General features: G+C 43.8%; 1 protein-coding gene across 1 annotated transcript in view; it reads left to right on the top strand.

The window, feature by feature from the left end:
* LOC307123967 (radixin) overlaps positions 1-25531 on the top strand; it is a 267415-nt gene that overhangs the window by 63934 nt on the left and 177950 nt on the right. The window contains exons 3-4 of the mRNA XM_079812852.1: positions 11164-11247; positions 24466-24561. Of these exons, the coding sequence (XP_079668978.1) occupies positions 11164-11247; positions 24466-24561 (180 nt within the window). The remainder of the gene's footprint in view (positions 1-11163; positions 11248-24465; positions 24562-25531) is intronic.

The following is a 25531-nucleotide window of genomic DNA, read 5'->3' as shown; positions in this document are numbered from 1 at the left end:
TGGCGTTGGTCTTAGTGGTTCAGGTGCATCCGGCCTGGATACCACCTGGCACCCATGACATGATTTGCAGTACTTCTCTGCAGCTTTATCCATACCCGGCCACCACACTTTGGACCGGAGATGCTGTTTAGTGCCCACAATTCCTAGATGTCCTTCGTGCGCTAGAGCTAATGCCCTGAGTTGTAACGCTTTTGGTATCACTATCCGTGTTCCACGGAGGACCAAATGGCCTATACAGCACAACTCGTTAGCTATTGGAGCATATGCTTTACAGTTCTCAAAATGTCCACTGTTAACTGCAAAACGCACCTCTTTCAACTCCATGTCGCTCTCAGAGGCTCTCTCGACTTCTCTGGTGGTTAAAGCATTAGGAGTTGCACTCACTGCAATGAATCTGACATATTCCTCTGAATTGTGGATGTGTCTCTCAGTTTTTGCTGTTTCCCCCAGCAGTCTTGACAGCGGATCTGCAATGTTCTGGCTACCCGGTAAGTACGTGACCCTGAAATTTTATGGCTGTAGTCGGAGTACCCATCGTTCTATACGTGCACAGGGTTTCGAGCGGGGGCTGTATATGGCCTCTAGCGGTTTGTGGTCAGTGACCAGCTCAAATTCTCGGCCATAAATGTAAGCATGTAATCTCTCGCATGCCCACACGAGGGCCAGTGCCTCCTTTTCTGTCTGTGAATATCTACGTTCACAGTCCGTTAAGCAGCGACTCACATAGCATATTGGCACCGTCTCCTTTTTTTGGATCTGAACTAAGACAGCTCCCAGCCCCACTGGGCTCGCATCCGCGATCACTTTGGTTGGTGCACATTTATCAAAATAGGCTAGCGTGCTTGCTCTGGCCAATTCTTCTTTTAGCGCCTTGAATGATTGTCTTTGCTCTGGCCCAAACTCAAAGCATGTCCCTTTTTTGGTCAAGCGTCTTAGTGGTTCTGACAACGTTGCAAACTGCGGGATGAATCTGCTGCTGTAGCCCACCAGACCTAGGAAACTCCTGACCTCTGAAGACGTCTTTGGTTCTCTTGCCTCCCTTACAGCTCGTACTCTCTCTTCTGTCGGACCGATTCCTTTCTCGGATAAAAGAATTCCCATGAATATCAGTTTGCTCATGTTGAACTGGAACTTCTCAGAGTTTAATGTCAATCCTCGTTCGCTCAGCCTTTTAATGACCGCATGTAAACGTTGATCGTGCGTTTCTTGGTCACCAGCATGAACAATGACATCATCTGAGATATTTTCTACACCCTCGATTCCTGCTAAGGCTTTGGCAATCTCGTGTTGATACTGTTCGCTGGCGGAGGATGCGCCAAAGATCAGCCTTTTAAAGCGATATACGCCATTATGCACCGCAAATGTAGTGATCTCTCTCGATTCAGGGCTGAGCTCCAGCTGGTGGTAACCCCACTTTAAATCCAGCTTGCTGAATATAGTTGAGCCATTAACGCCTTGGAGGATTTCATCCACTGTCGGAATGGGGTAACGCTCCCTCACTATAGCACGGTTAGCCTGCCTCATGTCCAGACACAATCTTATCTCTGAGTTGGCCTTTGGCACAATGACCACAGGATTCACCCATGGTGTGGGACCGCTGACGGGTTCAATGATATCCATGTCCATTAGCTCCTTTATCTTCTGCTCTACAGCTCTTCTGAGATTAAATGGTTGCGTCTGAGTGGCTGTGCTACTGGTTTTACACTCTGGTCTATGTGTAAGGTAATTTGGTTGGTGTTCAACTTGCCAACCCCACTGAACACTTCTGGATACTTTTGTTGTAGTGTTTGCTTTATTTCCATCACGGCAGAGATGTCAGCGCCTATTTTCAACACTCCCAGCTTAATAGCAGTCTCTCTTCCCATAAGTGGTTCTCCTTTCCCTCTTATCACAATGAATTCAGCCTGCTCCGTTTTATTGGATATATTAACCTCACATTTGAATGCACCCTTGACTGTTAGAGGTTGGTTGGAAGAGCATTTAATTTTACTCTGTTTGAGATCTTCCCAGGTGTCTTCATCAATTACATTATTTGTGGCAGCTGAGTCGATTAACAGTGTTAGCTTTACTCCGCCCACAAGGAAAGTCAACCTCTCTGACATTGTATTCTCTTGGACAACAAATGCATAATCAGCTTCCTCCACATTGTTCACACTATTCTTTTTCTTGTGTTTCGAGTGACACATTTTGGAAAAATGGTCTTTTCCGTTGCATTTATGACATACTTGACCCCGTGCAGGACATACTTGGTCTCTGGCTAAATGGTCCTTGTGTCCACATCTGTAACATTTCCTATCTACTTTTTCATCTGTTCTCTCTGCAGGTCTGTTCCTGGTGTATCCTTTCTCTTTTTTGTCTCTTTTCCGCACAATTCGATTAACTGCACCTGTTTCAGGTTTCAATGACATCACTGACATCTGCTCTTCAATTCTCTCACACTGTGACGCTAATTCCACTGAACGAGCGAGCGTTAGAGTCGGACCTTCCTCTAATAATTTCCGACGAACATAATCTGACATGCATTTGCTGAGAATAGCATCTCTTATCTGATTGTCTGTGTCTGTTTGAAACCCACAGTCTTTTGCAGCTTGCCTCAGGCGAGTAGCAAATTGTTGTATCGTCTCACCTGTTTTCTGAGTCAACATGTGAAAAGCTTGTCGGGCGAATGCTGCGTTGACTTGAGGCACGAAATAAGAACTCAAAGCGGTCACTGCAGCGTCATAGTCAGTAACCTCCCCCGTGTTCTCCAGAGTTGAAAAGACATCCTGTACATCTGGTCCCGCGAGGTGCTGCATTAAAGCTCTCCTCCGTTGTTTAGTCGCGTCCGTCACATCCCCTGTGATGATGAGTCCTTTCCCATCAGCAAACAATTCGAAAGATTTTAGCCATCGCGTCCATCTCGGTCCTAGCGTGGCTGGGTCCGAAAAACCGTCAAAGTTCTGGATCCCACTTTTCTCTGTCATTTTGCCGGTTCACAACTTTAGATGTACTAATTTTTTATAATTTATCCTCGTCGCCAGTGTTGCATCTCTGTCTTAATCAAATAAAACACACGGACACACTCTTTTGATTCTCCACCTCCTTCCACTCTCTTCTTTTACTGAATGTTTTTACACTGAGTTTTCTTCTCAGGCCACAGCTCCCTCTAGTGACAACTGCTTGAAACAACGCCAGTAATACTGATACATTACAGAGATTTATAGCCTTTTCTCACAGCACTTGATATAATTAAACGTATCAATTTGATGGCGGATCCAGAAAGGTTCAACCACAATCACCAGTGACAACTGGAGATTCACTCGTTGTAAAATACAATAGACTTCGGACTTTCGAGGTGCGACTCAATCAGCTCACTAGTTGCTCGCGGACACAGTCGGCATCTCTCGCGGACACACTCGGCATCTCTCGCGGGCACACTCGGTCTCTCTCGCGGACACATTCGGAATCTCTCACGGGCACACTGGGCATCTCTCACGGACACACTCGGTCTCTCTCGCGGACACACTCGGAATCTCTCACGGGCACACTCGGCATCTCTCGCGGACACACTTGGTCTCTCTCGCGGACACATTCAGCCCTAATACACATTAAATGTAGTCACGCTATGCTGGTGTTGTTAACATTAACACTTTGAAAACGTAAGTAATTATACTTACGTTTTCAAAGTGTTAATGTTAACAACACTTATATTATATCAAGTGCCGGCTCTGGTCCTGACCAACTAAGGGGAAAAAAGCATTGCAGTAAATCGCGATGATTAAATATCACGTCAAACCGTGCAATACGTCTGTCAAACCGCAGAAACAAATTTGTTTCTGCCGTCGGCTCTGGTCCTGACCAACTATGGGGAAAAAAAAATTTAATCAGTAAATCGCGATGATTAAATATCACGTCAAACCGTGCAATTGACGTGATATTTAATCATCGCGATTTACTGCAATGCTTTTTTCCCCTTAATTGGTCAGGACCAGAGCCGGCGGCAGAAACAAATCAATGGACGGGCATTTAATATTCTTGGGAGGGCCTAATTATGACATCCAATAAATTTTTCGATAGGACAACAACCAACTATTGCTACAACAGTTTCACGGCGATTTCAATATCCTAACTACAATTAGCCTATTGCCCACTCATATTTCGGTTACTGTAGATATCATGTTACAGTTATAGCCTTGGTCTGCATTGTTCCGTGAACACCGCATGCTATAAGCCAACTTCCTAATAACAGCCTAATAGTCACAAATCTCAAGTTAAGTATTAAATCAACCATGCGTAATCAACTACGACACACTCACACACATATAGCATATCAGTAGCTGCGTTTCCATTACAGATTTGCGCAGCTGTTTTGCGCTATTATCTAAATATCGATAAAAAACTATTTCGAAATATTTTCAATTCGCAATTTCAATTTGCGCAATTTGAAGGGTAATGTAAACACGGCTAGTGTCAAATGCATAATTTACACCACAGCTGGTGCAACTTAAGAAGAGTAATAAAACCAACTGCCCTACTCGCGTTCTTAATACAGCTGAAGTCGACGTTTTTCTGAGTGGAATCTCATAAAAAAAAAACATAGCTTGGATCATGACTGGTGCTGCTAGCCGAGGCTCCACCACCTTCTGTCGTTGTAGCAGGTGTTTCAGGCGCCACAGGTGTCAGTTTCTTCCCTCCAGAAGCTGACAATTTGAAAAAGCTTCGTATATCCATATTTTAATATTTTCACTTTCACGATTAATTTAAATTTAACCTGGCTAGCTAGCTTAGGCAAAACCGAGCGCTCGTCACTTCGCTATAACTTTACCGAGATGCTGCCGTTAGAGTGGGTCAGCGGGAAACCCCTTTTTGTAAACAATCAGTCAAACTTCGCGGGTGTTTTTTTAAATAAGATTATCAAATATTACACTTAAATACACACATCAATAAATATATAAATACTACACGTAAATTATTATTATATTTAAAATAATTTTTAAATGTAAATTTGATGGAGGGGGGGCACAGGAGCTCTGTGGGCGGGCCCGGCCCCCTACGGCCCGCCCATAGCGCCGGGAGTGGTCAGGACAGAAGTGGATGTTATCTACTTACTTGTTCAGATGACATTTTCCGGTGAAAATGATTATGTTGGTCATACTTTCAAAAAGTATAATCTGTGATTCTGAATGACAGTATCCACACCGGCGCGGTGACTGACAGCCGCACATTGTCCTCAAAACATTGGATTCCTCCGCGCTGTGCCGTGCCGAGGCACAAATCACGTAGAGTTGATAATTCCGCAAATAACTGCCATTGCAGATTTCGAGCAGAGATGGCGACAAAGAGGAAAAACTACAGACTGCAGCTTTAACATTAGTTAATGTATTAACTAACATGAAATAACCATGTGCAGTACATTTGTTACTGTATTTGTTCATCTTTGTTAACATTAGTTAATAAAAATACAGCTGTTCATGATTTGTTCATGTTAGTTCACAGTGCATTAACTAATGTTAACAAGATTTTAATAATGTATTAGTAAATGTTGAAATTAACATGAAATTAACAAAGATAAATAAATACATTATAAGTGCAGTTCAATTCATGTTAACTAATGTTAACTAATTAACCTTATTGTAAAGTGTTACCAAAATTATTGTTGGACTGCTTCACGGACATTGAAGATTGGATGGCCATGATTGTTTTAGATTTTAATGAGAGTAAAATTGAAATTATGATATTTTCTCCTAATAGTACCTGTGTGGTCCCCAACACAGAATTAGGTTCATTACTTCCTTTCGTTAAATCCTCTGTTAAAAATCTGGGAGTAATCATGGACAGTGATTTTAAACTTGATAACCATATCAATGTTGTGGATAAAACCAAGGCTTTTATCTAAAGTCAAACCTTTTTGTAATTTAAAGACTTTGAAAGGGTTATACATAGGGCTGGGCGATATATGACCAAAAAAGGATCTCAATAAAATCTTTTCATATCAGTCGATATCGATAATTATCACGATAAATGTCAAATATTTATTTATTTCAAATTTGAAGGCAGATTTTTGCTCCTAAGTGAAAGTTGTAGAAACCATACTGTTAAAGCAGCACCAGGTAACTTTTCAACCTTCATAATATATTTTCAAGACTCTTGTGATGATACATCAACGTCTTCCATAGCCTGACGGGGTCTGTATCGTTTTTAATCGTACTTTTAAACTTCGGGTTTCGGGTAGTAACCCAAGAACAAAACGGACTACAAAATTTGACTGCTTTACGGCAAATACGTCACTTCCACCACCACCCCCACTTCCTTAAATTCGGACGTGCCAGCCCAACTATCGTTTGTTTGCCGGATGTCACAGTCATGGCCGAAGCAGCACAGAAAAATTAGAAAGCAAAGGTTTTGTCGGAGGACAGCAAAAAGAGGAAACGAGAAAGTGATCGGATTAAAGGCAGGACGAGGATCAACATTGGGCCAGTGTTTGCTAGTTGGCGTGAGCTGAAGGAGGCTGTCATGCTTTTGGACTAGTTATTACCTACCACTCAAACATTGAATTGAAGTATCATATAGATTCTGTAAAACGATAACCAATAGACTAGGCTACTATAATGACGCTGGCTTATAAACGTGAGCATCGCGATCATTTGGCGTTTGAAAAAAATAAAACCCATGAAATTATATTCATATGACATGCTGAAACATATGCCACTGTACCTGGGATGAAGACATTTCAGATGCGACGCAAGCAGAACACCGGCTTGTGAACTCCTCCTGCAGTGTTCAGGGCTATCATGGTTGTCATGTCAACAAATGCACGTGCACATCCCCTGATGTAGGATGACAGAGTTTACTACAGTAGTAGAAGACAATACTGCCGTCCAAAGGCAAAGCGCAGTAACTACACATTTGGTCAAATTTGAGTTAAGACTTGAAATGGGCTTTGTGACATCTGTTCTGTCTTGTGACAAAGTTTGCTGGTTCAATTTTTTCCAGTTTTAGAGAAACGAGCGTCTCAAAATTGCAGTAACTACAAAATCCAAGCCAATACCAAGGCAAACCGCAGTAAGTGATGTTACTGCGTTCTAGCTTTGTTTCCCCGTTCTTGACACAGCAGATACTGCGGTTTCAGCCTTGTCACAATGGGGATTGTAACTTATGCGGTTTGCCCCCATCGTAACACACAGAAAAAAATCCTGCAACCATATGATGTTTGAACTCGCGTTAAAACGCAAATATTCAAAGACTGGTAAGTAAGATAGCAAAATAATAACTCATAGTAAGGCAACTGACAGCTTTATATTCAGTTAACATTGACTAGCCAGCCGCTAGCAAATTTTGACTGACCTGTGCTGCTCTATTAAAGGCAATATCCTCTGACAACGTAAAGATAATCCGATTTAATCACGTTGGTGTTTGTTGATTCGGACATCTCTCCGTTTCAGGCAGCTAATCCAATTGTATTGACAGGGGTTACTCCTTCAAAAGTTAGCTGGGTCTGGTAAAGTTATCTTGTTAGACAAAGTTACTCTAAAAGTTAGCGGCGCCAGTCAGCAGGTGACAACCAGACGAGCGCAGCGCAGCCGGGCTGACAGCAAGCACACTAGGTGAAAAAGTACACTTGCATAATGTACTGAAAGTACTCTATTTTCACGCACTAATTTCGTAGGCTACTTAATATACAAAAAAAAAAGTGCCAATCAGTTTTTTGGATTTCACAGATAGGCTAGCTAAGAATACATAATAATTATATTTTAATTATTAATTATAGCTTTAAGGGTGTAGATAGCATAAACAGGAAATGTACATGTTTGAGAATAGCTTAGAAGTTAGGCTAAAGGGAGAAGAAATACGTAAGTTAACTTACTCTCTAACCTCTAATTCTAGGAAATTATGTATGGTCAGGGATAGTTCAACCGAAAATGAAAATTCTGTATTATATAAAGTTTATTATTACTATAAACATGTATTAAGAAGCATGAAAAAAGTTGGATGAACACATTTAGTTTGTCGATACTGCACTTTGCCTTTGCAATAGTGTTTTAGTTGTTTAAGGTCATCCAAAGGCAGAGTGCAGTATCTGCATTTTGGGGGTCAAAGATCACATCGGTGGTCATGGTTTTTATCTATAAAAAATGTCTTCCTAAGAAGGCAATACATGAATGCATTACCACTAATCTACCCTAGAGTGCGGATCGGGCCGCATTTTTTTGTCCGAGCCCGGCCCGCGTCCGACAGAGTAACCGAACCCGACCCGAGCCCGACAGGCATTAAGATATTTATGTCCGAGCCCGACCCGAGCCCGAATGTAGCGCACAGACTCTTCATAGATGTGAAATTGCTGTTTTGTTTTGCACCGGCAGTGATAGCCCGTCTGGCATCAACAACCATGCCACGCTCACAATTGCTTAAAACACTGCGCGCGCAGGCAGAGCAGAAGCTGTGCGCGTGGAGAGCGGGAGCTTTCACACTGCCAGTCAGTGTTGCCAAGTCCGCTTTTTTCCGCGGAATTGGGCTACTTCTACACTGTTGCCGCGGGCTGTGTCTCATGTCCGCGGGTTGAAGCAAAAAAACACACATATTTAACCCCCCGAACGCGATGTTTACCAGAGAACCTCCCCGAAACGCGATTGGGCTTGTTTTGGGCTTGTTTTGAGTAACGAATGGGTGGGTTTTGTTGTGTAAACCTGGCAACCCTTCCAGTGTTCTCTCGCGCAGCTGAACCGTGGCGCGTGTATTGCAACAGACGGTCACATTTTCCGGGGTTCTTCTCCGACCCCAGTACATCTCGTGCTTTTATTTATTATGGGCTGCATATATCTCCTGTTAATGCGACCTGGTTCCCCTCTGTCCCAAACACATATGCATAAAACATGCTGTATATAGGTAGTTTACATGATTAAAGTAACATTAAAGTTAAGATATGCCTCTAGCTTTAATCATTTAAATGTGTCTTTGAAGTTTGGGCAAAAACTTCTGGCAGCTTTAGTCGTTGTTTATGCACATGTATCTTCAAAATAGACGACTAGTTATACTATATTAAAACTATGCTGAAAGCTCCTGTATGTGAACCTTTTGCAGATAAATACAAGTGCATTTTCGTTTACTATTGACACAAATCAATAAGTAAATCATACTCAACTACTAGCCTATAGTAAACAACTTTTCCTAATTAGGCCTACTCTGTATACATTTTATGATGAATAGTATCATTATATATTATGTTTAAAAAGCTTCTTGTGTTCATATATTTCATTATAAAATGGCATACTATGTACGCTACCTTTCCTGAAATACAATTAATATTGTCATCATTCATTGATTTCATGTTAAAATAATATACAAATTCACTACCCTCTTTGAAATACAATAATCAGTAAAAAAGAATCATAAGATTAATCTGGAAAAATAATCGTTAGATTAGTCGACTAATCGAAAAAAATAATCGTTAGATTAGTCGACAGAAAAAATAATCGTTAGTTGCAGCTCTAATTTGTACGTTTTGAACAAATTGTGTCTGTAGTTGTAACGTAACTGCTCCGAGACACAAAGGCTGAGAATCCAAACGCAGCTTTATTTTAAATGGTAATCCACAATCGTAGTCAAAAACAGGCTAAAGGTCATACACAGGCAAGCAGTCCAAACAGGCAAACAAGGCAGGAGAGACAGGCAAAAGGGTAATCCACAGAACAGGGAAGTAATCCAAGACCAAGAGACAAGAAACCAGGGGGAATGCTCAGAAATGCAGTGTTACAACAAACAAGACTTTGCAAAGAATGACTGAGATAACCAGGCTTATAAAGGGTGAGGTAAACAGAGTAACTTCCTCTTCCTGATCTCATACAGAGCAGACGTGCCTTCTATCTGCTCCCCGCTCCGCTTTGGCACTGATCTTTATGTCTTTTTTTCTTGACTCCCTGCTTGCTGGACTCCTGAAAATACTGAAATGGAATTAATTAACTGGTCTCTCAGCGCGATCGACAAGATTTTCTCACTAAGGATGGGTGCACCGGGAGAACCCACCTGCCCGGACGGGACCTTCGCCGCGGGCTACACACGGGAAGCCTGGAACAGCTGGCAAGTCCTGTGCCTGGAAGTCCTGTCCGTGGAGGATTTATTCATAATTGGCATTATTTAATTATCTATTAAAGAGTGCTTCGGGGATGTGTATGACCGACTGAAGGTATTAGATCAAAGAGTGACAATGATTGAGGAACTGTATCGTAACATCTCAGCCCGGACTGCGGAGACGCAGGGAAGAGTGGGCTCCATCGGGGGTCAGGCTAGTGAACTGCTACGCAGTATGTCTGGTCTGACCATGAAATTGGATGAAATGTCCAAGTCCATTCATGAACCGGACGCTCGCCACTGATGCTGAGGATCAGAACAGATTGATTGATTATGGTCTGGAAAATTACCGAAGATCAGCTTAATGGATTAAGATATTGACCCCCTCCTTCCCTCACCCCACCGTCCAGCTTGTCCCTATCTCTCTCGGTTGGGAGGTCAGCTTGACACAACAACCTCACACAACACAGGACTCTTCAAGACTCTAGTGTATCATACACACCTCACCCCCATCCCTGCCCCCATCCAACAGTCTGCCTCCCCTTTCCTCCTTCCTATCTCCCTTACTCAGTTCCAACAAAAAATCCCATCACGTGACCACGTATACTGTGTGTACTATGTATGTTATGTTTGCATGTATGCTTTGCAATCTGCATTTCTTTTTTTTTTTTCTGGAGAACGTGTGGCGGCGCTTTAAATAGCTGCGGCTCGGAGGCTTGCTCCAAACTCATTTTGTTGCATTGTACATGTGTAAGGACAATATACTTGAATCTAATCTTATCTAATTACACACAGGTGTAAACAATGAGTGTATAATGACACCCCAGTATAATGGCAAAATTATAACCCAATATATTATATCATCATGATGATAAAATTCCCATGCCCATGATGTCTGTGTATGACGCCAAAGGTCGCCAAAGTACCCTGCAAAAATTACGCTAAAGGGGTGCCATGTGCATTAAAAAGTGATGCTGAGGGGTCCTGACCAAGATTCAATATGTGACGAGTTTGAGAATATGTTGTGTCAATCATTCAAAATAGTGATTGAGAAGAAAAGGAAACAGAAAATCAGGAGAATTTAGCAGTAATATATTTTTTTAAATTCCTGTTTTACAGATTAATGTGCGTGTGACTACTATGGATGCAGAGTTGGAATTTGCCATCCAACCTAACACCACAGGCAAACAGCTGTTTGATCAGGTAGGTGTCTTTAAATTTAAATTACACTGTTTTGAGTATAATATGGATTTATCAGCCAGGACTTTGCTTTGTGTTCCTCATATAAATATTTTGATTTCAACCATTTCAGTAACACTTTATAATAACTACAAGCTATGAAGCATTAGTTAAGCATTCGTAAATAGTTAATTCATCATTTATAAAGCATTAATAGACATTAATAGGCAGTTTATAAATACAGCTATAAATGCTCTATTCTTGATTTATAAGCATATCTATAATGTTTAATAATTGTATTTTCATACTTTATAAATGATCAATTAATAATTTCTAAATTAAGTATTACATTATTTAAATAAACTATTGAAATGTACATTTATAAATCTTATTATTTAGACATATAATAATAGTTACTCAGTGTGATAATACATGCTTTATTAACATGTATTTATACTGTAATTCATGATTAATTCAGGTATAAAACATTTAGTAGTTGTCAGTTAACTATTTATGTGAGCTCATCTAAAATGAGGACTATTTATGCCTCGTAAAGCTTTTACAGAGGAGATTTAAAGGCTCAGTTCTCTTCTGAACTGCTGTTCTCTAATGTTTTAAAGTTAGTACTGTTTTGACACTGCAAACTATTTTATTGTATTATTATTGTTTTATCTACATTTTATTTGTTGTATTTTGGCACCCCTGTAATCCAGTGTAATCCACTGGTAAATTTTTATTCAGCAATGTTTACACTTTACAGAAATTTATTTTTATATCATATTACAGAGGCTTAGTGTCATTTGACTGCAGTTATGTTTTCTGGCGGTCTACAGGAATATTATTTTCTATGACATTTGAAGAGGTTTAATTTTAATTTGATATTAAGTTACTATTTTTACAGTCTCCATTTTTGCATTTTGAAATAAATATTTAGGCCCCACTTTATATTAGGTGGCCTTAAGTACTATGTACTTACATTTAAAATAAGTACAATGTACTTACTGAGTTCAAACTGTATTGCAGAACACCTCTGCTGATATTGAGGTGGGATACGGGTAGGGTTAGGGACAGGTGTGGCGATATGGGTAAGTTTAAGGGTAGAGTTAGGTGTAAGGGAAGTGTCAACTGTGTAATTACAAATGATTTACAGAAATTAATTACAGACTTAATTACATGCAGGTATTTTTTTAAATGCAAGTACAATGTAAAAACATGTATGTACACAATAAGTGCATTGTATCTAATGCTTAATAAAAATGTTAGTACATAGTAGTTAAGGCCACCTAATATAAAGTGGGTCGAATATTTCTATGTGCTGTATTCCTTTGTGTTGTGTTTGTTTCCTTTTTCTGTTCAGAAGAGAACTGAGCCTTTAAATCTCTTTTGTAAAAGCTTTGCGAGGCATAAATAGTCCTCACTTTAGATGAGCTTTAGATGAAATAGTTAACCCTCTGTAGTCTGAGCTCTTTTGGGGCCCTTTAGAAGTTTTGACATGCTCTGACATTTGTGTTTTTTTCAGTTGCTTTTAAACACATTAATGGCAAAAGGGTAATTACACTGTATTCAGCACAAACTGGGCTACCATAATATGTGAGCAACATGTATGTACATGCTTACATGCTTATGCATGGTTATTGAAAAACAAAAACAAAAGTTTTAAAATGAAGGCCTCAAAACACACAATAGATATGTGTTCACAAGACTTTTGACTCCAGCATGTATTTGCATACATTAAAGAGTTTTTTTCTTTAAAGGAACACTCCTCCGTTTTTAGAAATAGGGCTTATTCAAAATCTTTCCTACATTTAGATATGTGGGCAAATGCATTTTTGTCTCAGTGCATGCATTGTTTTATTTTGGCAGAGTCGCCGCTAGCTTAGCTTAGCATAATGAATGGAATCCTATGTTGCCAGCTAGCATGTTCCGAGTAAAAGTGGCCATTAGCCACTAGCAAGCATTCAGGAGATCCCAAAACAAGGGATCGCAACACCCCTCCTTTGTGTTACGACCACATCTCAAAGACTCTTTGTAATCCAACACAAAGCCTTCTATGTTACCAAAACGAGGACTAAAAACTGAACTATATGAATCATGAACAATGACGTTTTTCCAGGGTCAAACAATTCCATGGCCGCCGATTTTTGCATGTTCTCCTTTTTAAATATGTTTAAGTACCGGGGAAATCACTAAGAAATCTCCTGACAACGTGTATCAATGTATTATGTATGTCTCATAGGATCTGTGGAGTGTTTGTATAAGTAGACAGTTATCACATCATAATCGCTATTATCATGCCCTTCATATATGGGAAACACGTGCTATTTGGTATGTATGAAATGGATAAATGATGACCCATATTTCAGTCCAGAGTACGGTTCTGTATAATATACCATATTTGCATTATGAAAATGATGCGTTTGAAATGCTTGCCAGAAGCCAGGGAATCTGCTCGCGCTTATCACATTAGGCAAAACGCTAATGATATGCGAGAACCGGGCATTGAACTAAATATAGCCTATAGAAATTAAATCATGTTATATGAAATAATGAATGATTTAAATTTTATTTTAAATATTAGACTAATTCACAGCAAGGCATTAACCAGGTCAAACAGAAAAGTGAGCGGAATTCTAGGTCTAATTCTAGTTGGGAAATAATCTTTTTGGGACTATTTGTAATCAATATTTGCATTAATTTGCGTCAAATATATTATTAGTCCCGATATTCTTCGTATGAGTGAGTGAATAAATACATAGATCCGCAAAAGACTTTTGAATTCTCTAGACGGCCAGGACGGCCCGCAGAGTTCAGGCGGCCCGAGCGGCACGCAGAGTTCAGGCAGCCAGGACAGCCTGCAGGGTTCAGACGGCCAGGGCGGCCCGCAGAGTTCAGGCGGCCAGGGCGGCGCAGTCAGAGAAGGGCGTCTGGATGGCGCAGTCAGAGAAGGGCGTCTGGGTGGCGCAGTCAGAGAAGGGCGCCTGGGTGGTGCGGGCAGAGCAGGGTCCACCAGAACCCGGAACTGGGTCCACCGGAACTGGGACCACCGGAACTGGGACCACCGGTACACGATCCACCGGAACAGGAACCACCGGAACACGATCCACCACCGGAATTGGGACCACCGGAACACGATCCACCGGAACTGGGACCACCGGAGCACGATCCACCGGAACTGGGACTACCGGAACTGGGACCACCGAAACTAAAATAAAAAACGGTGTTATTGTTACCTGTGAAATGAAATGAATGAGGGCTAAGTTAGCTATATTTCTCTCACCGAGTTGCCTGGTTCTTTTGACTCAGGAGTTTTAATATAACTACTAGAGAGAAGGCTACAAGCAGTTTGACCAAAGGAAGTAGCAGAACAGTCTTCAATGTTTATGTAAATTTTATATGTTGACATATATGACATTGCATTCATGTGCTGTTCGGCTGTTGAGCAATCGTAACCTTCTACTCCTGTCGTTCTATTTCCAAAGCACGCAGGCGTAGCTCCTCTTCTGAAAACTCTAGTTCATAGAGGTATGGTTCTGGATCTTGACTGTCTAAGAAGTAACCCTCTTCGTCTCTCACAAAATCAGCCATGTTCATCGCCATTCATGAACTGTATGAAAAATAGCCAGCTACTATTCACGCCGGTATGTTGACGGAAGTTGTGGGATTTCATGTGTTGCGTGATATCTCTGCGCCCAAGTAGCAGTGCTTCCCCTGTGCTTCCCCATAATATAGTCCCAAGTCAATATCTGCCTAGGAAATCGCCTAGTCTTAACCTGTTAGCCTGCACCCCCGCTTTTGAAAAAATCCTATGAAATGGCATAATCAGACTAAAACCGTTACAGTTAATGAAAGCAGACACTTGGCAGTTTACTGTAAATTCAAAATTATAATTATTTTCATAAACAAAAATAGCTATAATAAGCTTTAAAGTTTTGTAAAGTTATTAGAAATATATTTGTATGAAATATCTTTATGAAAATAAAATTGAAGTTGGCATTTTAGCAATCTAGAAGGGCACTACAGCTGAAGCCACATGTCTGACCATGTTATATTTCAAATCTGAAGATGATAAGTCTAAAACTCTGAATTTTATTAAATGTTTTTCAAGATCATGTCATATGATTTTATTTTGAGATTTCTCTAAAAAGTTAACTGATGTTTATTGCCATCTCTTCTGAGCTACCATTCAGTTTATTGTCTCTATTGTTTTGAGGTGCAAACTGCCCATTCAGTTCCAGTCTCCCCAGAACACTTTCACACCTCTCTGGCCAGGTTATGGCTCTTATTATCTTATTATTTTGTCTTCATTGTAATCACTGACAACTCTCTATTCAAACTGTTCTATTCAAACCTCATTTCTTTGATCAAACTTCTCACTTCACCTTCTAAAGTGCCCCAAATGCCGTTGTTGACAATAGAAACATTTCAGTTGGTTTTTCATTTCAGTCTATTCAAAATTATTAATAAAAATAACGTATTTGCCCAGGTGGCAGGTGCATTGGCTAGCTAGCATGTTAGCTTAGCACACAATCAAAATACAATAAAGATTAAAACGATACTCGGTTACTTAACGTAACCTCGGTTCTCTCTAGAAGAGGGAACGAGTATTGCGTAAGTTTCCTTACGCATCGGGAAAGTATTCTTTCTTCGAGATTTCTGAAAAACCCAAAATTATCCTTAATTTTGTAACATTGTCAACGCAGTGCGGCAGCCTGGCAGACCATAGCAGGCTATTCCAGCGTGCTATTCTCTTACGAGAGGTTCGTAAGGAAACTTACGCATCGGGAACACATTGTCAACGCCGTGCGCGCCTCGCGTACAGCATATGTATCCCAGGGAACCGGGGACCATAACACTGCTCGGGCAGGGTGGCCGGTAAGGAAAACAGGCCACCACATATACAGACACTTCATTCGAACTGACGGGTGGTTACAACGGGTGGTTACAAAACCCTGTCCCATGAATGAGGGAACGGCACCTGCCGGTCTCCTTCAAATTCGCCACACCTTGTCTCATGAATGAGGGAACGGCAACGCCGGTCGCCTTCAAATTCACAATATCTTGTTATATGAGTGAGGTAACGCCACCGCCGGTCACCTTCAAACTCACAACAGCTTGTCTCGTAAATGAGGGAACGGCACCGCCGGTCTCCTTCAAATTCACATAAGCCTAGTACCGAACTTACTACCAGTATGTGAGCTATGTCTGCGCAGAATCACTGGGCAGAACCAACAGCCTTATTGAACTGATAACACTTTTGCCTGTAAGGCAGGAACTTCCAGATTGTAAAATCTCACGAACGTAGACGGGGAGGCCCAGCCTGCCGCCATACAGATATCGTGGATGGAAATCCCTCTGGCCCAAGCCCATGAAGAGGCCATGCCTCTAGTGGAGTGTGCTCTGACACCTAGCGGGCACTGCAGGTGTTTGGAAGCGTAAGCTGCTGCAATCGCGTCCACTATCCACCTGGACAGGGTCTGTTTCGAGGAGGCGAGACCTTTAGTGCGCCCTCCAAACGAAACAAATAGCTGCTCAGAGCGCCTGAAGGCGGCGGAGCGTGTGACGTAAACCCTCAATGCCCTGACAGGGCAGAGGACATTGCCACCATCCCCCTCATCGGATGCTGGCAGAGCCGAGAGGGAGACAATCTGCGCCCTGAAGGGAGTGCCTATCGCTTTGGGGACATAACCATGCCTCGGCCTAAGAATGACCTTGGAGTCATTCGGGCCGAACTCCATACACGTCGGGCTCACTGAGAGCGCGTGTAGATCCCCCACGCGTTTTACTGAAGCCAGAGCTATCAGGAACGCGGTTTTTAGCGAAAGGAACCTTGGTTCCACAGTCTCGAGCGGTTCAAAGGGATGAGCCTTCAGGGCCTCTAGGACCAAGGCCAGATCCCATATAGGAACTGATGGGGGCCGCGGGGGATTCATCCGTCTGGCTCCTCTGAGGAAACGGATGATGAGCTCGTTCCTTCCTAGCGTGCTACCTAGCGTCGTCTGAGCGAACGCTGCTATAGCCGCCACATACACTTTGAGCGTGGAAGGGGACCTGCCCAGTTCCAAAAGCTCCTGGAGGAAGGAGAGCACCCGCTGGACCCCACATTGCTGTGGGTCCAATCCCTTGGAAACACACCACTCAGTGAACACCGACCACTTACAACTATATAACCGCCTCGTCGAGGGGGCTCTAGAGTGTGAAATCGTGTTCATAACCCCTTCGGGCAGGTCAACGGGTATCCGTTGGTCAACCATACATGCAGAGACCATCGCTCTGGATGGGGATGACAAACTGACCCTCCTGCTTGAGAGAGGAGGTCTGCTCTCAGCGGAACTGGCCAGGGGGGTGAGTGCGACAGCTTCACCAGCTCTGGGTACCAAATCTGGTTCTCCCAGCGCAGCGCTATAAGGAGCACCGGGCGGCGCGTCTCCCTGATTTTCGCTATGACATGGGGCAATAGGGAAATCGGCGGGAAAGCATACAGCGGGAGGCTGGACCAAGGTTGGGACAGCGCATCCTCGCTTTTGGACAGAAACCTCGGGCAGCGGGCGTTCTCTCTTGTTGCAAAGAGGTCGAGCTCCGCTCTGCCGAATAGGCGCCATACCAGCTGGACTGTCTGAGGGTGCAGGGACCATTCTCCTGGGAGAATGAGGCCCCTGGACAGCTTGTCCGGGCCCACATTGAGGTGGCCCGGTACGTGCGCAGCTCTCAGCGAGCGCAGCGAGCTGTGTGCCCACACGAGCAGGCGTTCTGTCAGATTGCCCAGACACCTGGACCTGACACCGCCCTGCCGGTTCACGTAGGACACCACTGTGGTATTGTCCGACCGGACCAACACGTGGTGTCCTCGTATAAGCGGGAGAAACTGCTTGAGCGCGTTCTCTACCGCTATCATCTCCAAACAGTTTATGTGTAGGAGCTTTTCTCCGCTCGACCAGAGGCCCGAGGCCGATCTGCCCTCGAAAACGGCGCCCCAACCCGAGGTGGAGGCGTCTGTCGAGATGACGTTGCGGTGTGAGATGGCTCCCATTGTCACTCCCCGCTGGTACCAGTCGGCTACTAACCAGGGCTCTAGGGCTGAAACGCAGCCCTGAGTCACTCTGATCCTGAAGCCTCCGGACGCCCAGGCTATGTGAGGCACTCGGGCGTTTAACCAGCATTGCAGCGGGCGCATGCGCATTAAGCCCAGCTGGAGCACAGCTGCAGCTGAGGCCATACGTCCCAGCATCCTCTGAAAGAGCTTGAGAGGTGCGATTTTGCCCGGCCGGAGGTACGCAGCCATGCGCCGAACTTGGCGCGCGCGTTGGGGTGACAGGCGGGCTGACATTGCCACAGTGTCCAGATTCAAACCCAGAAATGAGGTTGATTGCGTGGGCACTAATGAGCTCTTGGTCCAATTGACCGTGAGCCCCAGGCTGTCCAGATGGCTGAGCAGCATTGCCCTGTGGGCGAGGAGCTCGGCCTCTGACTGCGCCAGGATGAGCCAATCGTCCAGATAGTTCAATACTCGCATCCCTCGACTTCTCAGGGGAGCGAGGGCCGCGTCCATGCACTTCGTAAATGTACGGGGTGCTAGTGACAGGCTGAACGGAAGGACGGTGTATTGATAAGCCTGGCCGTCGAAGGCGAATCGTAAGAATGCCTGTGACGCGGCGTTATCTTGATTTGAAAATATGCATCTTTCAAATCTAGGGAGATTAGCCAGTCTCTCGGGCGAATATGCGCGAGGATCTGCTTGGTCGTGAGCATCTTGAACGATCTTCTCATAAGAGCTTTGTTCAGACGCCTCAGATCCAGAATCGGTCTGAGCGACCCATCCCTTTTTGGCACGAGAAAATACCGGCTGTAAAAGCCTGACTCGCTCATAGAATGGGGAACCGGTTCTATATCCCCTTTGCACAGCAGCGTGGCTATCTCTGCTCGAAGTAGATGTGCTACTTCCTCGCTCACTCTCGTCTCCGTACGCGCACAGAAGCGCGGAGGGCGGCGAGCGAACTGCATAGTGTAGCCGTGCTTCACTGTTTTCAGCACCCATTCTGATACACCTGGAATGGCTTCCCACGCTCTCGCGTGTGCCACACGGGATAGAACGGCCTACGGGCTCGAAACGCCGCGCTTCGCGGGTTTGACGGCCTGTATAGGAGGGGCGGGCGCAGTGCGCGCGCTCTCTGTGCTGTGGGCCAGCCGATCGCTCGCGATGGCTGGCCGCCCTACACACTGTATCTCTGCCGCTTCAAGCGGGGAGTGGCTTGTGTGTGGCCCTACACTCATCGCTCCGGCCACCCTGGGCGGAGAACAAATGGTGTGTGGTGCGGCGCGTAGCGCCTGAGGCATAATGTTCGCGAAAATGTGTGAGAGCGTTTGAGCGGGCACAACTCTTACGCGTGGAACATGACCGGTTAAGAGTGGCTGTGTGACAGCGCGTGTGGTGGTTAGGCGTGGACGCAAACAAGCGGACATGTGACCTAACTCTAGCACTCGAGCGGCCGGTGGCCGCTTTATGTGAGTGAGAGACACGGGGTTTATAGTGCTTGTGTGCAGGGGTGAACACAGAAAAGTGGGCACATTTACTGCATTTGAAACACCTACGGCGTGAGCCGTGCAACCAGAAATAATGCAACTTTTTTGATTTCTCTGGTTCGCCGTAAAAACGGCGGTTATTGACAGGCGAGAGGGCAGTTTTGCCGGCTCGTTGGCTGTGTGAAATCCATCTGCAGCAGCCACAGTGGTGGGGGCTGACAGGAAAGAGAGTTTTGACGGTGGTCCGGCCGCGGCGGGACTTAACCGTCGTTTCTCGCCTCTGGCTAGGAGGACTTTGGAGGCTCGGACTTCAGCGCGATCCTAGGCCGGGGGCCCCGAGGGGGAGGCGGCTTACCACAGCTGGAAGAGCGCGATCTGGGGCGGCTGCTCGGTCTTCGCTGAGACGAAGGGGGGCGCGCTGGGCGCTGCGCGGAGCTCGGTACTGGCTGGTCACGAGGACGGCGAGCAACGGAGCTATTGCTAGCGCCGGGGCGTCGAGGCAGGAAGAGGTTCATGGCCTGAGTTGTCTCCTGCACTTCAGAGAAACGATCGACGATCCCCTTGACCGCTGGTCCGAAGAGCCCAGACGGGGAGAGCGGGGCGTTTAGAAAGGCCGCGCGCTCTGTTTCTCGCATATCCGCGAGCGTGAGCCAGAGGTGGCGCTCAGCTACCGTGAGGGAGGCCATAGAGCGTCCGAGGGCCTGTGCTGCGGTCTTGGTAGCGCGAAGGGCGAGATCCGTCGCGCTTCGCAAATCCGTGACCAACTCAGTGTCATAGCTTTTCTCGTCCAGGTCGCGGAGGAGATTAGCTTGGAGGATTTGCAGCACGGCCATAGAGTGCAGAGCAGATGCCGCTTGACCGGAGGCAGCGATGTCGTCACTCTGCAGGCCTTAGACGGGAGGGCAGCCTTTGAGCGCCAACCAGAAGGCGGGCAAAGGTGCGCTGCGACCGCCCCTTCCACCGGAGGGATAGCATTGTAGCCTTTCTCAGCCACGCCGTCAACTTGTGAGAGCGCCGAAGAAGCCTGAGACGAGACCCTCGCGGAGAATAGCGCCTTCCAGGACTTCGCAAGCTCCTCGTGAAGCTCTGGCAGAAAAGGTGCAGTCCTGGAGGTGGGCGCACGGCGGCGACTGTTTAGGAAGCATCCGTCAAGTCGATTCGGCGCTGCCACCTTGGGCGGGGCCCATTCGAGGCCTAGCTGCTCGACAGCCCGGGTGAGAAGGCGCAACAGTTCCGCGTCCTCACCCGCTCGAGAGCGTCCGGAGGCCCGGACTGAAGAGGCCTCGATGGAGCAGCTGTCGGCGCGTTCTGCGGCCGCATCCGCCTCATCCCCGGAGGCGGCAACAGAAATGGCGGCCTGGGGTGGGGGCGGGGAAGGCGAGAGTGAAGCCGGCGGGAAGGGTTCCGGCGAGCTTCTCTCTGCGAACTCCGGAGTCCGCTGCGAGCGGCGCTTCTTTCTGCGCGGCTTAGCAGGGACTGGAGGGATGTCGTCATCGAACTGATTGAGTCGAGCCCGCAGGGTCGACATCGTCAGTTCCTCGCACTCCGGGCATCCGCCGACGAGAAGTGCGGCGGCGGCGTGATCACGGCCCAGGCAGAGAGCGCAGATCACATGGCGGTCCCCGGAACTGAGCTACGCGTGACACGAGCCGCAGGTGGAACGAGACATTTTGTATCAAACGCTCGGCTCTTTTTGAGAAAGTGTGACGCAGCGGCGACAACACTTGAGCGTAAAAGGATATGGGCTGCCGGATAGCAGAGTAGGCACGGATGGCTGGAGGTGGCGCAATGCTGCCGGCTTCTTCAGGCGCTGTCCTCTGCTTGCTCGTCTGCACGATCACGGCGGCGGGTTCCAGATCCAGCGATGCGAAGGGCTTCGCTGAAGAAAAGAAAATCGAATACGCAGCCCGTGAGCCCCGCTTATATACACGTGGCCACGCCCCACCTGTAGGCAAATGAAGCAAGCCTCATTGGTCGCCACGTCACGCGGGCTCACCGATAGGCTGCTGCAGTTGCCAGCAGAGCAGCCAATAGCACGCTGGAATAGCCTGCTATGGTCTGCCAGGCTGCCGCACTGCGTTGACAATGTTACAAAATTAAGGATAATTTTGGGTTTTTCAGAAATCTCGAAGAAAGAATACTTTCCCGATGCGTAAGGAAACTTACGCAATACGAGAGAACCTCTCGTAAGAGAACCATGTTTTTTCTCCAAAATTACTTTATATCACAAGTGGGATGTTTTAAATAACCTTCTGTGGTCTCATTTGGCTTCGGATCAAAAAATCAGACAGAAAATATATCATTTTACAATATTCTGCATATTGATAAAAGCTATGTCGAATAGCATTGCATTATAAATATAATCTATTATGAATACACCCAACATGGTATAAAGAACACAGACAAACCATACATCGTCGCGATTGTGTGTTTATTGTCTTCAAATGCATCTTTAGCGATCTCAGGAAGCTTTTATAATGGACTTCTATTATGGCACATGGTATCTTCTTCTTCTGTCTGTACCATATATGGACTACATGTGCACAGAGCGCCCTCCGGCTGCCAGTATGAATTGAAAACAACACATAAGAGTCTCTGTCGCTCATGATTAGGCTACATCAGCGCATTTTAAGGAAGTATTGAATAAAAAATACTCCTCTGTTTAGAAATTTGACACAGACATATGAGAATCTATCAATATTTCTCCTCATCTGCACACTTTTGAACTGAAAGCCCTGAGGGATGTTGATTTGTCGCAAGTCTTCATGAGGAGAATAGAGGAGTTTTTTATGAATGAGAGCAGCTGAGGCTCATATTACAATCAAACGGTACCGACACGGTTTTCATATCTCCTGACACATATTAACAAATTACTGTCACTATAAGACTTTGAGAATAAAACAGAGGTAAAAAATGGAAGCTTGAGTCTTAGATCTTTTAAATGATGTATAGTTTGTCAAGGTAATTACTTACATCTGACAGTAATTTTGAGCTAATTTAAACAAAGAAAGCTTCAGTGCGTCCTCGCGCAGGTTTTTGAAACGCGTCTCAAAACGATATAGTTGAGTTATTTGAGTCTCTTTGGCACTGATAAGAAAAAAAGCGAGCCGATCGCGACCGCCGACTCGAGAGGGTTAACTGACAACTACTAAATATTTCATAGCTACCTGAATTAATCATGAAATACAGTATGAATACATGTTAATAAAGCATTTATTAACACACTGAGTAACTATTACTATATGTGTAAATAATAAGATGTATGGTAAATGGACTGCATTTACATAGTGCTTTTAACAGACCCATGGCCATCCAAAGCACTTTACATCTTGCCTCACATTCACCCATTCATACGGTGTCAGCCATGCAAGGCGCCATCTGGCTTGTCAGGAGCAGCTGGGGTTAGGTGTCTTGCTCATGGACACCTCGACACTTGGTCAGGTGGAACCGGGGATTGAACCACCAACCTTCCGGTTTTTAGACAACCTACATGAACCACTGAGCCACTGCCGCCCCAACATGTATAAATATATATTTAAATAGTTTATTAATCCTTTACTTACACTTTCTAAATGATCTTATGAACCACTGACAACTCCTAAATAACTGGTTTGTAAATAATGTAATACTTAATTTAGAAATTATGAATTGATCATTTATAAAGTATTAAAATACAATTATTAAACACATTATAGATATGCTTATAAATCAATAATAAAGCATTTATAGCTGTATTTATAAACTGCCTATTAATGTCTATTAATGCTTTATAAATGATTAATTTACTATTTACTAATTAACTAATGCTTCATAGCGTGTAGTTATTATAAAGTGTTACCAAAGTTTCTTAATTTTTCATTTCTCAGAACCATCATTGTTCTCAATTGCTTAGATAGCTGCTGAACGTCTGATTTTTGACAAAAATCAGGGCTACTCTTTTGAACCACACAAACAAGGTACTTTACAGCAGGGTAAAGTTAGTTCCACTATGGGTCTGCACCTATTATTTACATGTATTACATTTTAATTATTTTTGTTTATTGAAATTGAAATAAACAAAACAAATGGTTTCAAGTTTGTTTTAATAAAGCATTTGTACAATCAAAAAAAAAAGTGTGTTTAAGTGCATTAAATGCATTTGATTAATAAATTGATTAGGCCATTAAATACATTTATTTTCGACTTTGGTTTTCAGCAGGGTTGGAAACGCCCCCAAAATTCAAGATTAGCACAATTGCAAATGTAATATTCATTTTATACATCAGTTCAATAAACAGTGAGTCAATATTAAGTAATAATTTTTTAGCCACAATATTGTCAATTTTAACTGTGTTTGCTAGTTTGTCAATGCAAAGCAGAACAGTTGCATCAGAGGTGGTCTTATTATTGGAAGATAGGCCTAACAAACTCAAGAGCCTCCGTGACTCACTCATTAATACGTGTCTCCACCTACTGGCAGTTTTAGTGCATATTTATAGTTTAATTTAATCAGTAATAGCAGAGACAGTTTGCAGAAATTCGCAATATAGTTATTTTTGCTTTAAAAAGGTTTTTTTGATATCAAAACTTTTGATACCATTGACATTTCATAAATCACATCACCAATTTTAATATCACATAAAATGCTGTCAAAAATTCTTCTTACATTGTGCACTTTATTTGTACAGCTCTTTCAGATTTATGTTGTTTTAAAATAACATTTACTTGTTTGTGGTCATCCTGCAGGTGGTGAAGACGGTGGGCCTGCGTGAGGTCTGGTTTTTTGGGCTGCAGTATGTGGACAGTAAAGGCTATTCAACATGGCTGAAACTGAATAAAAAGGTGAGGCTTTCCATCCCACTTTTCCTCCACTAGTACTGATGTTCTTATTGGGCCACAATTCCACTACACATCAGATGTGCATTAGGGCTGTACCAGAATATTTGTATATTTGTTAAGTGGGTTGGTATTCGATTTTCAATTTTGGAATTCAAAGATTAGTTTTTTTGGTAACACATTACAATAAGGTTCATGGGTTAACATTAGTTAACTACATTAGTTAACATGAACTAATAATGAACTGAACTTATAAATAGGCCTGTCGCGATAGTCAATAAATCTATTAATCGCACAATAAAAATGAGCTCAATACTTTTTCCGGCCACAATAATTTCCAGTGTCCGTTTTTATATCCATTTTTGCAGAGCGTTACGTTATATGATCACACTCTTATACATGTAAATGCTTCTAAGCGTGACAAGACACAAGAGAATTTGCTGTATGTTGATGTCCTGTTTGTGTGGCTGCGTCTCATGTCAGCTAATCGAGGGACACTCTGAAACACACACTCGACGCACAGACAGACTCGTGTCATTCTCCTGCTCACATTGAGTTCTCTTTTGCTCATGAACAAACAATAACAACAACACAGAGAATTTTGAGTATTCTCATATTAGGAGTCTTAAATTAGTTAAATAACGTCTTAAATGAACTTAAAGAGTTGTGAGGAAATGAGATGCGCATGACAGCGCGTGAGATCCACGTTATGTTCGGCAGCGGCTGATGTTGCCTGTCATTAATGTTCATCAAAGAACAACGGGAACAGAGAAAATTGTAGCTTTAATGATGATTAATCTATATTTAATTTATTATTTATGCAGTTAAGAAAGGTGTTTGATAACTATTACATTTCTGTATATGTCCAACAGGGAAGGCACAGGTAAAAATAACTTATTATAATGGGGTTATGTAAAGATTGTTTTAAGTTCACTTAAATTAAAAGTAGTTTTTTTTAAGCCTAATAAATGTTGAA

The sequence above is a fragment of the Gobio gobio genome (genome assembly GCF_949357685.1).
Source record: "Gobio gobio genome assembly, chromosome: 3".
NCBI lineage: Eukaryota > Metazoa > Chordata > Actinopteri > Cypriniformes > Gobionidae > Gobio > Gobio gobio.
This window is presented reverse-complemented; position numbering and strand designations above follow the sequence as displayed.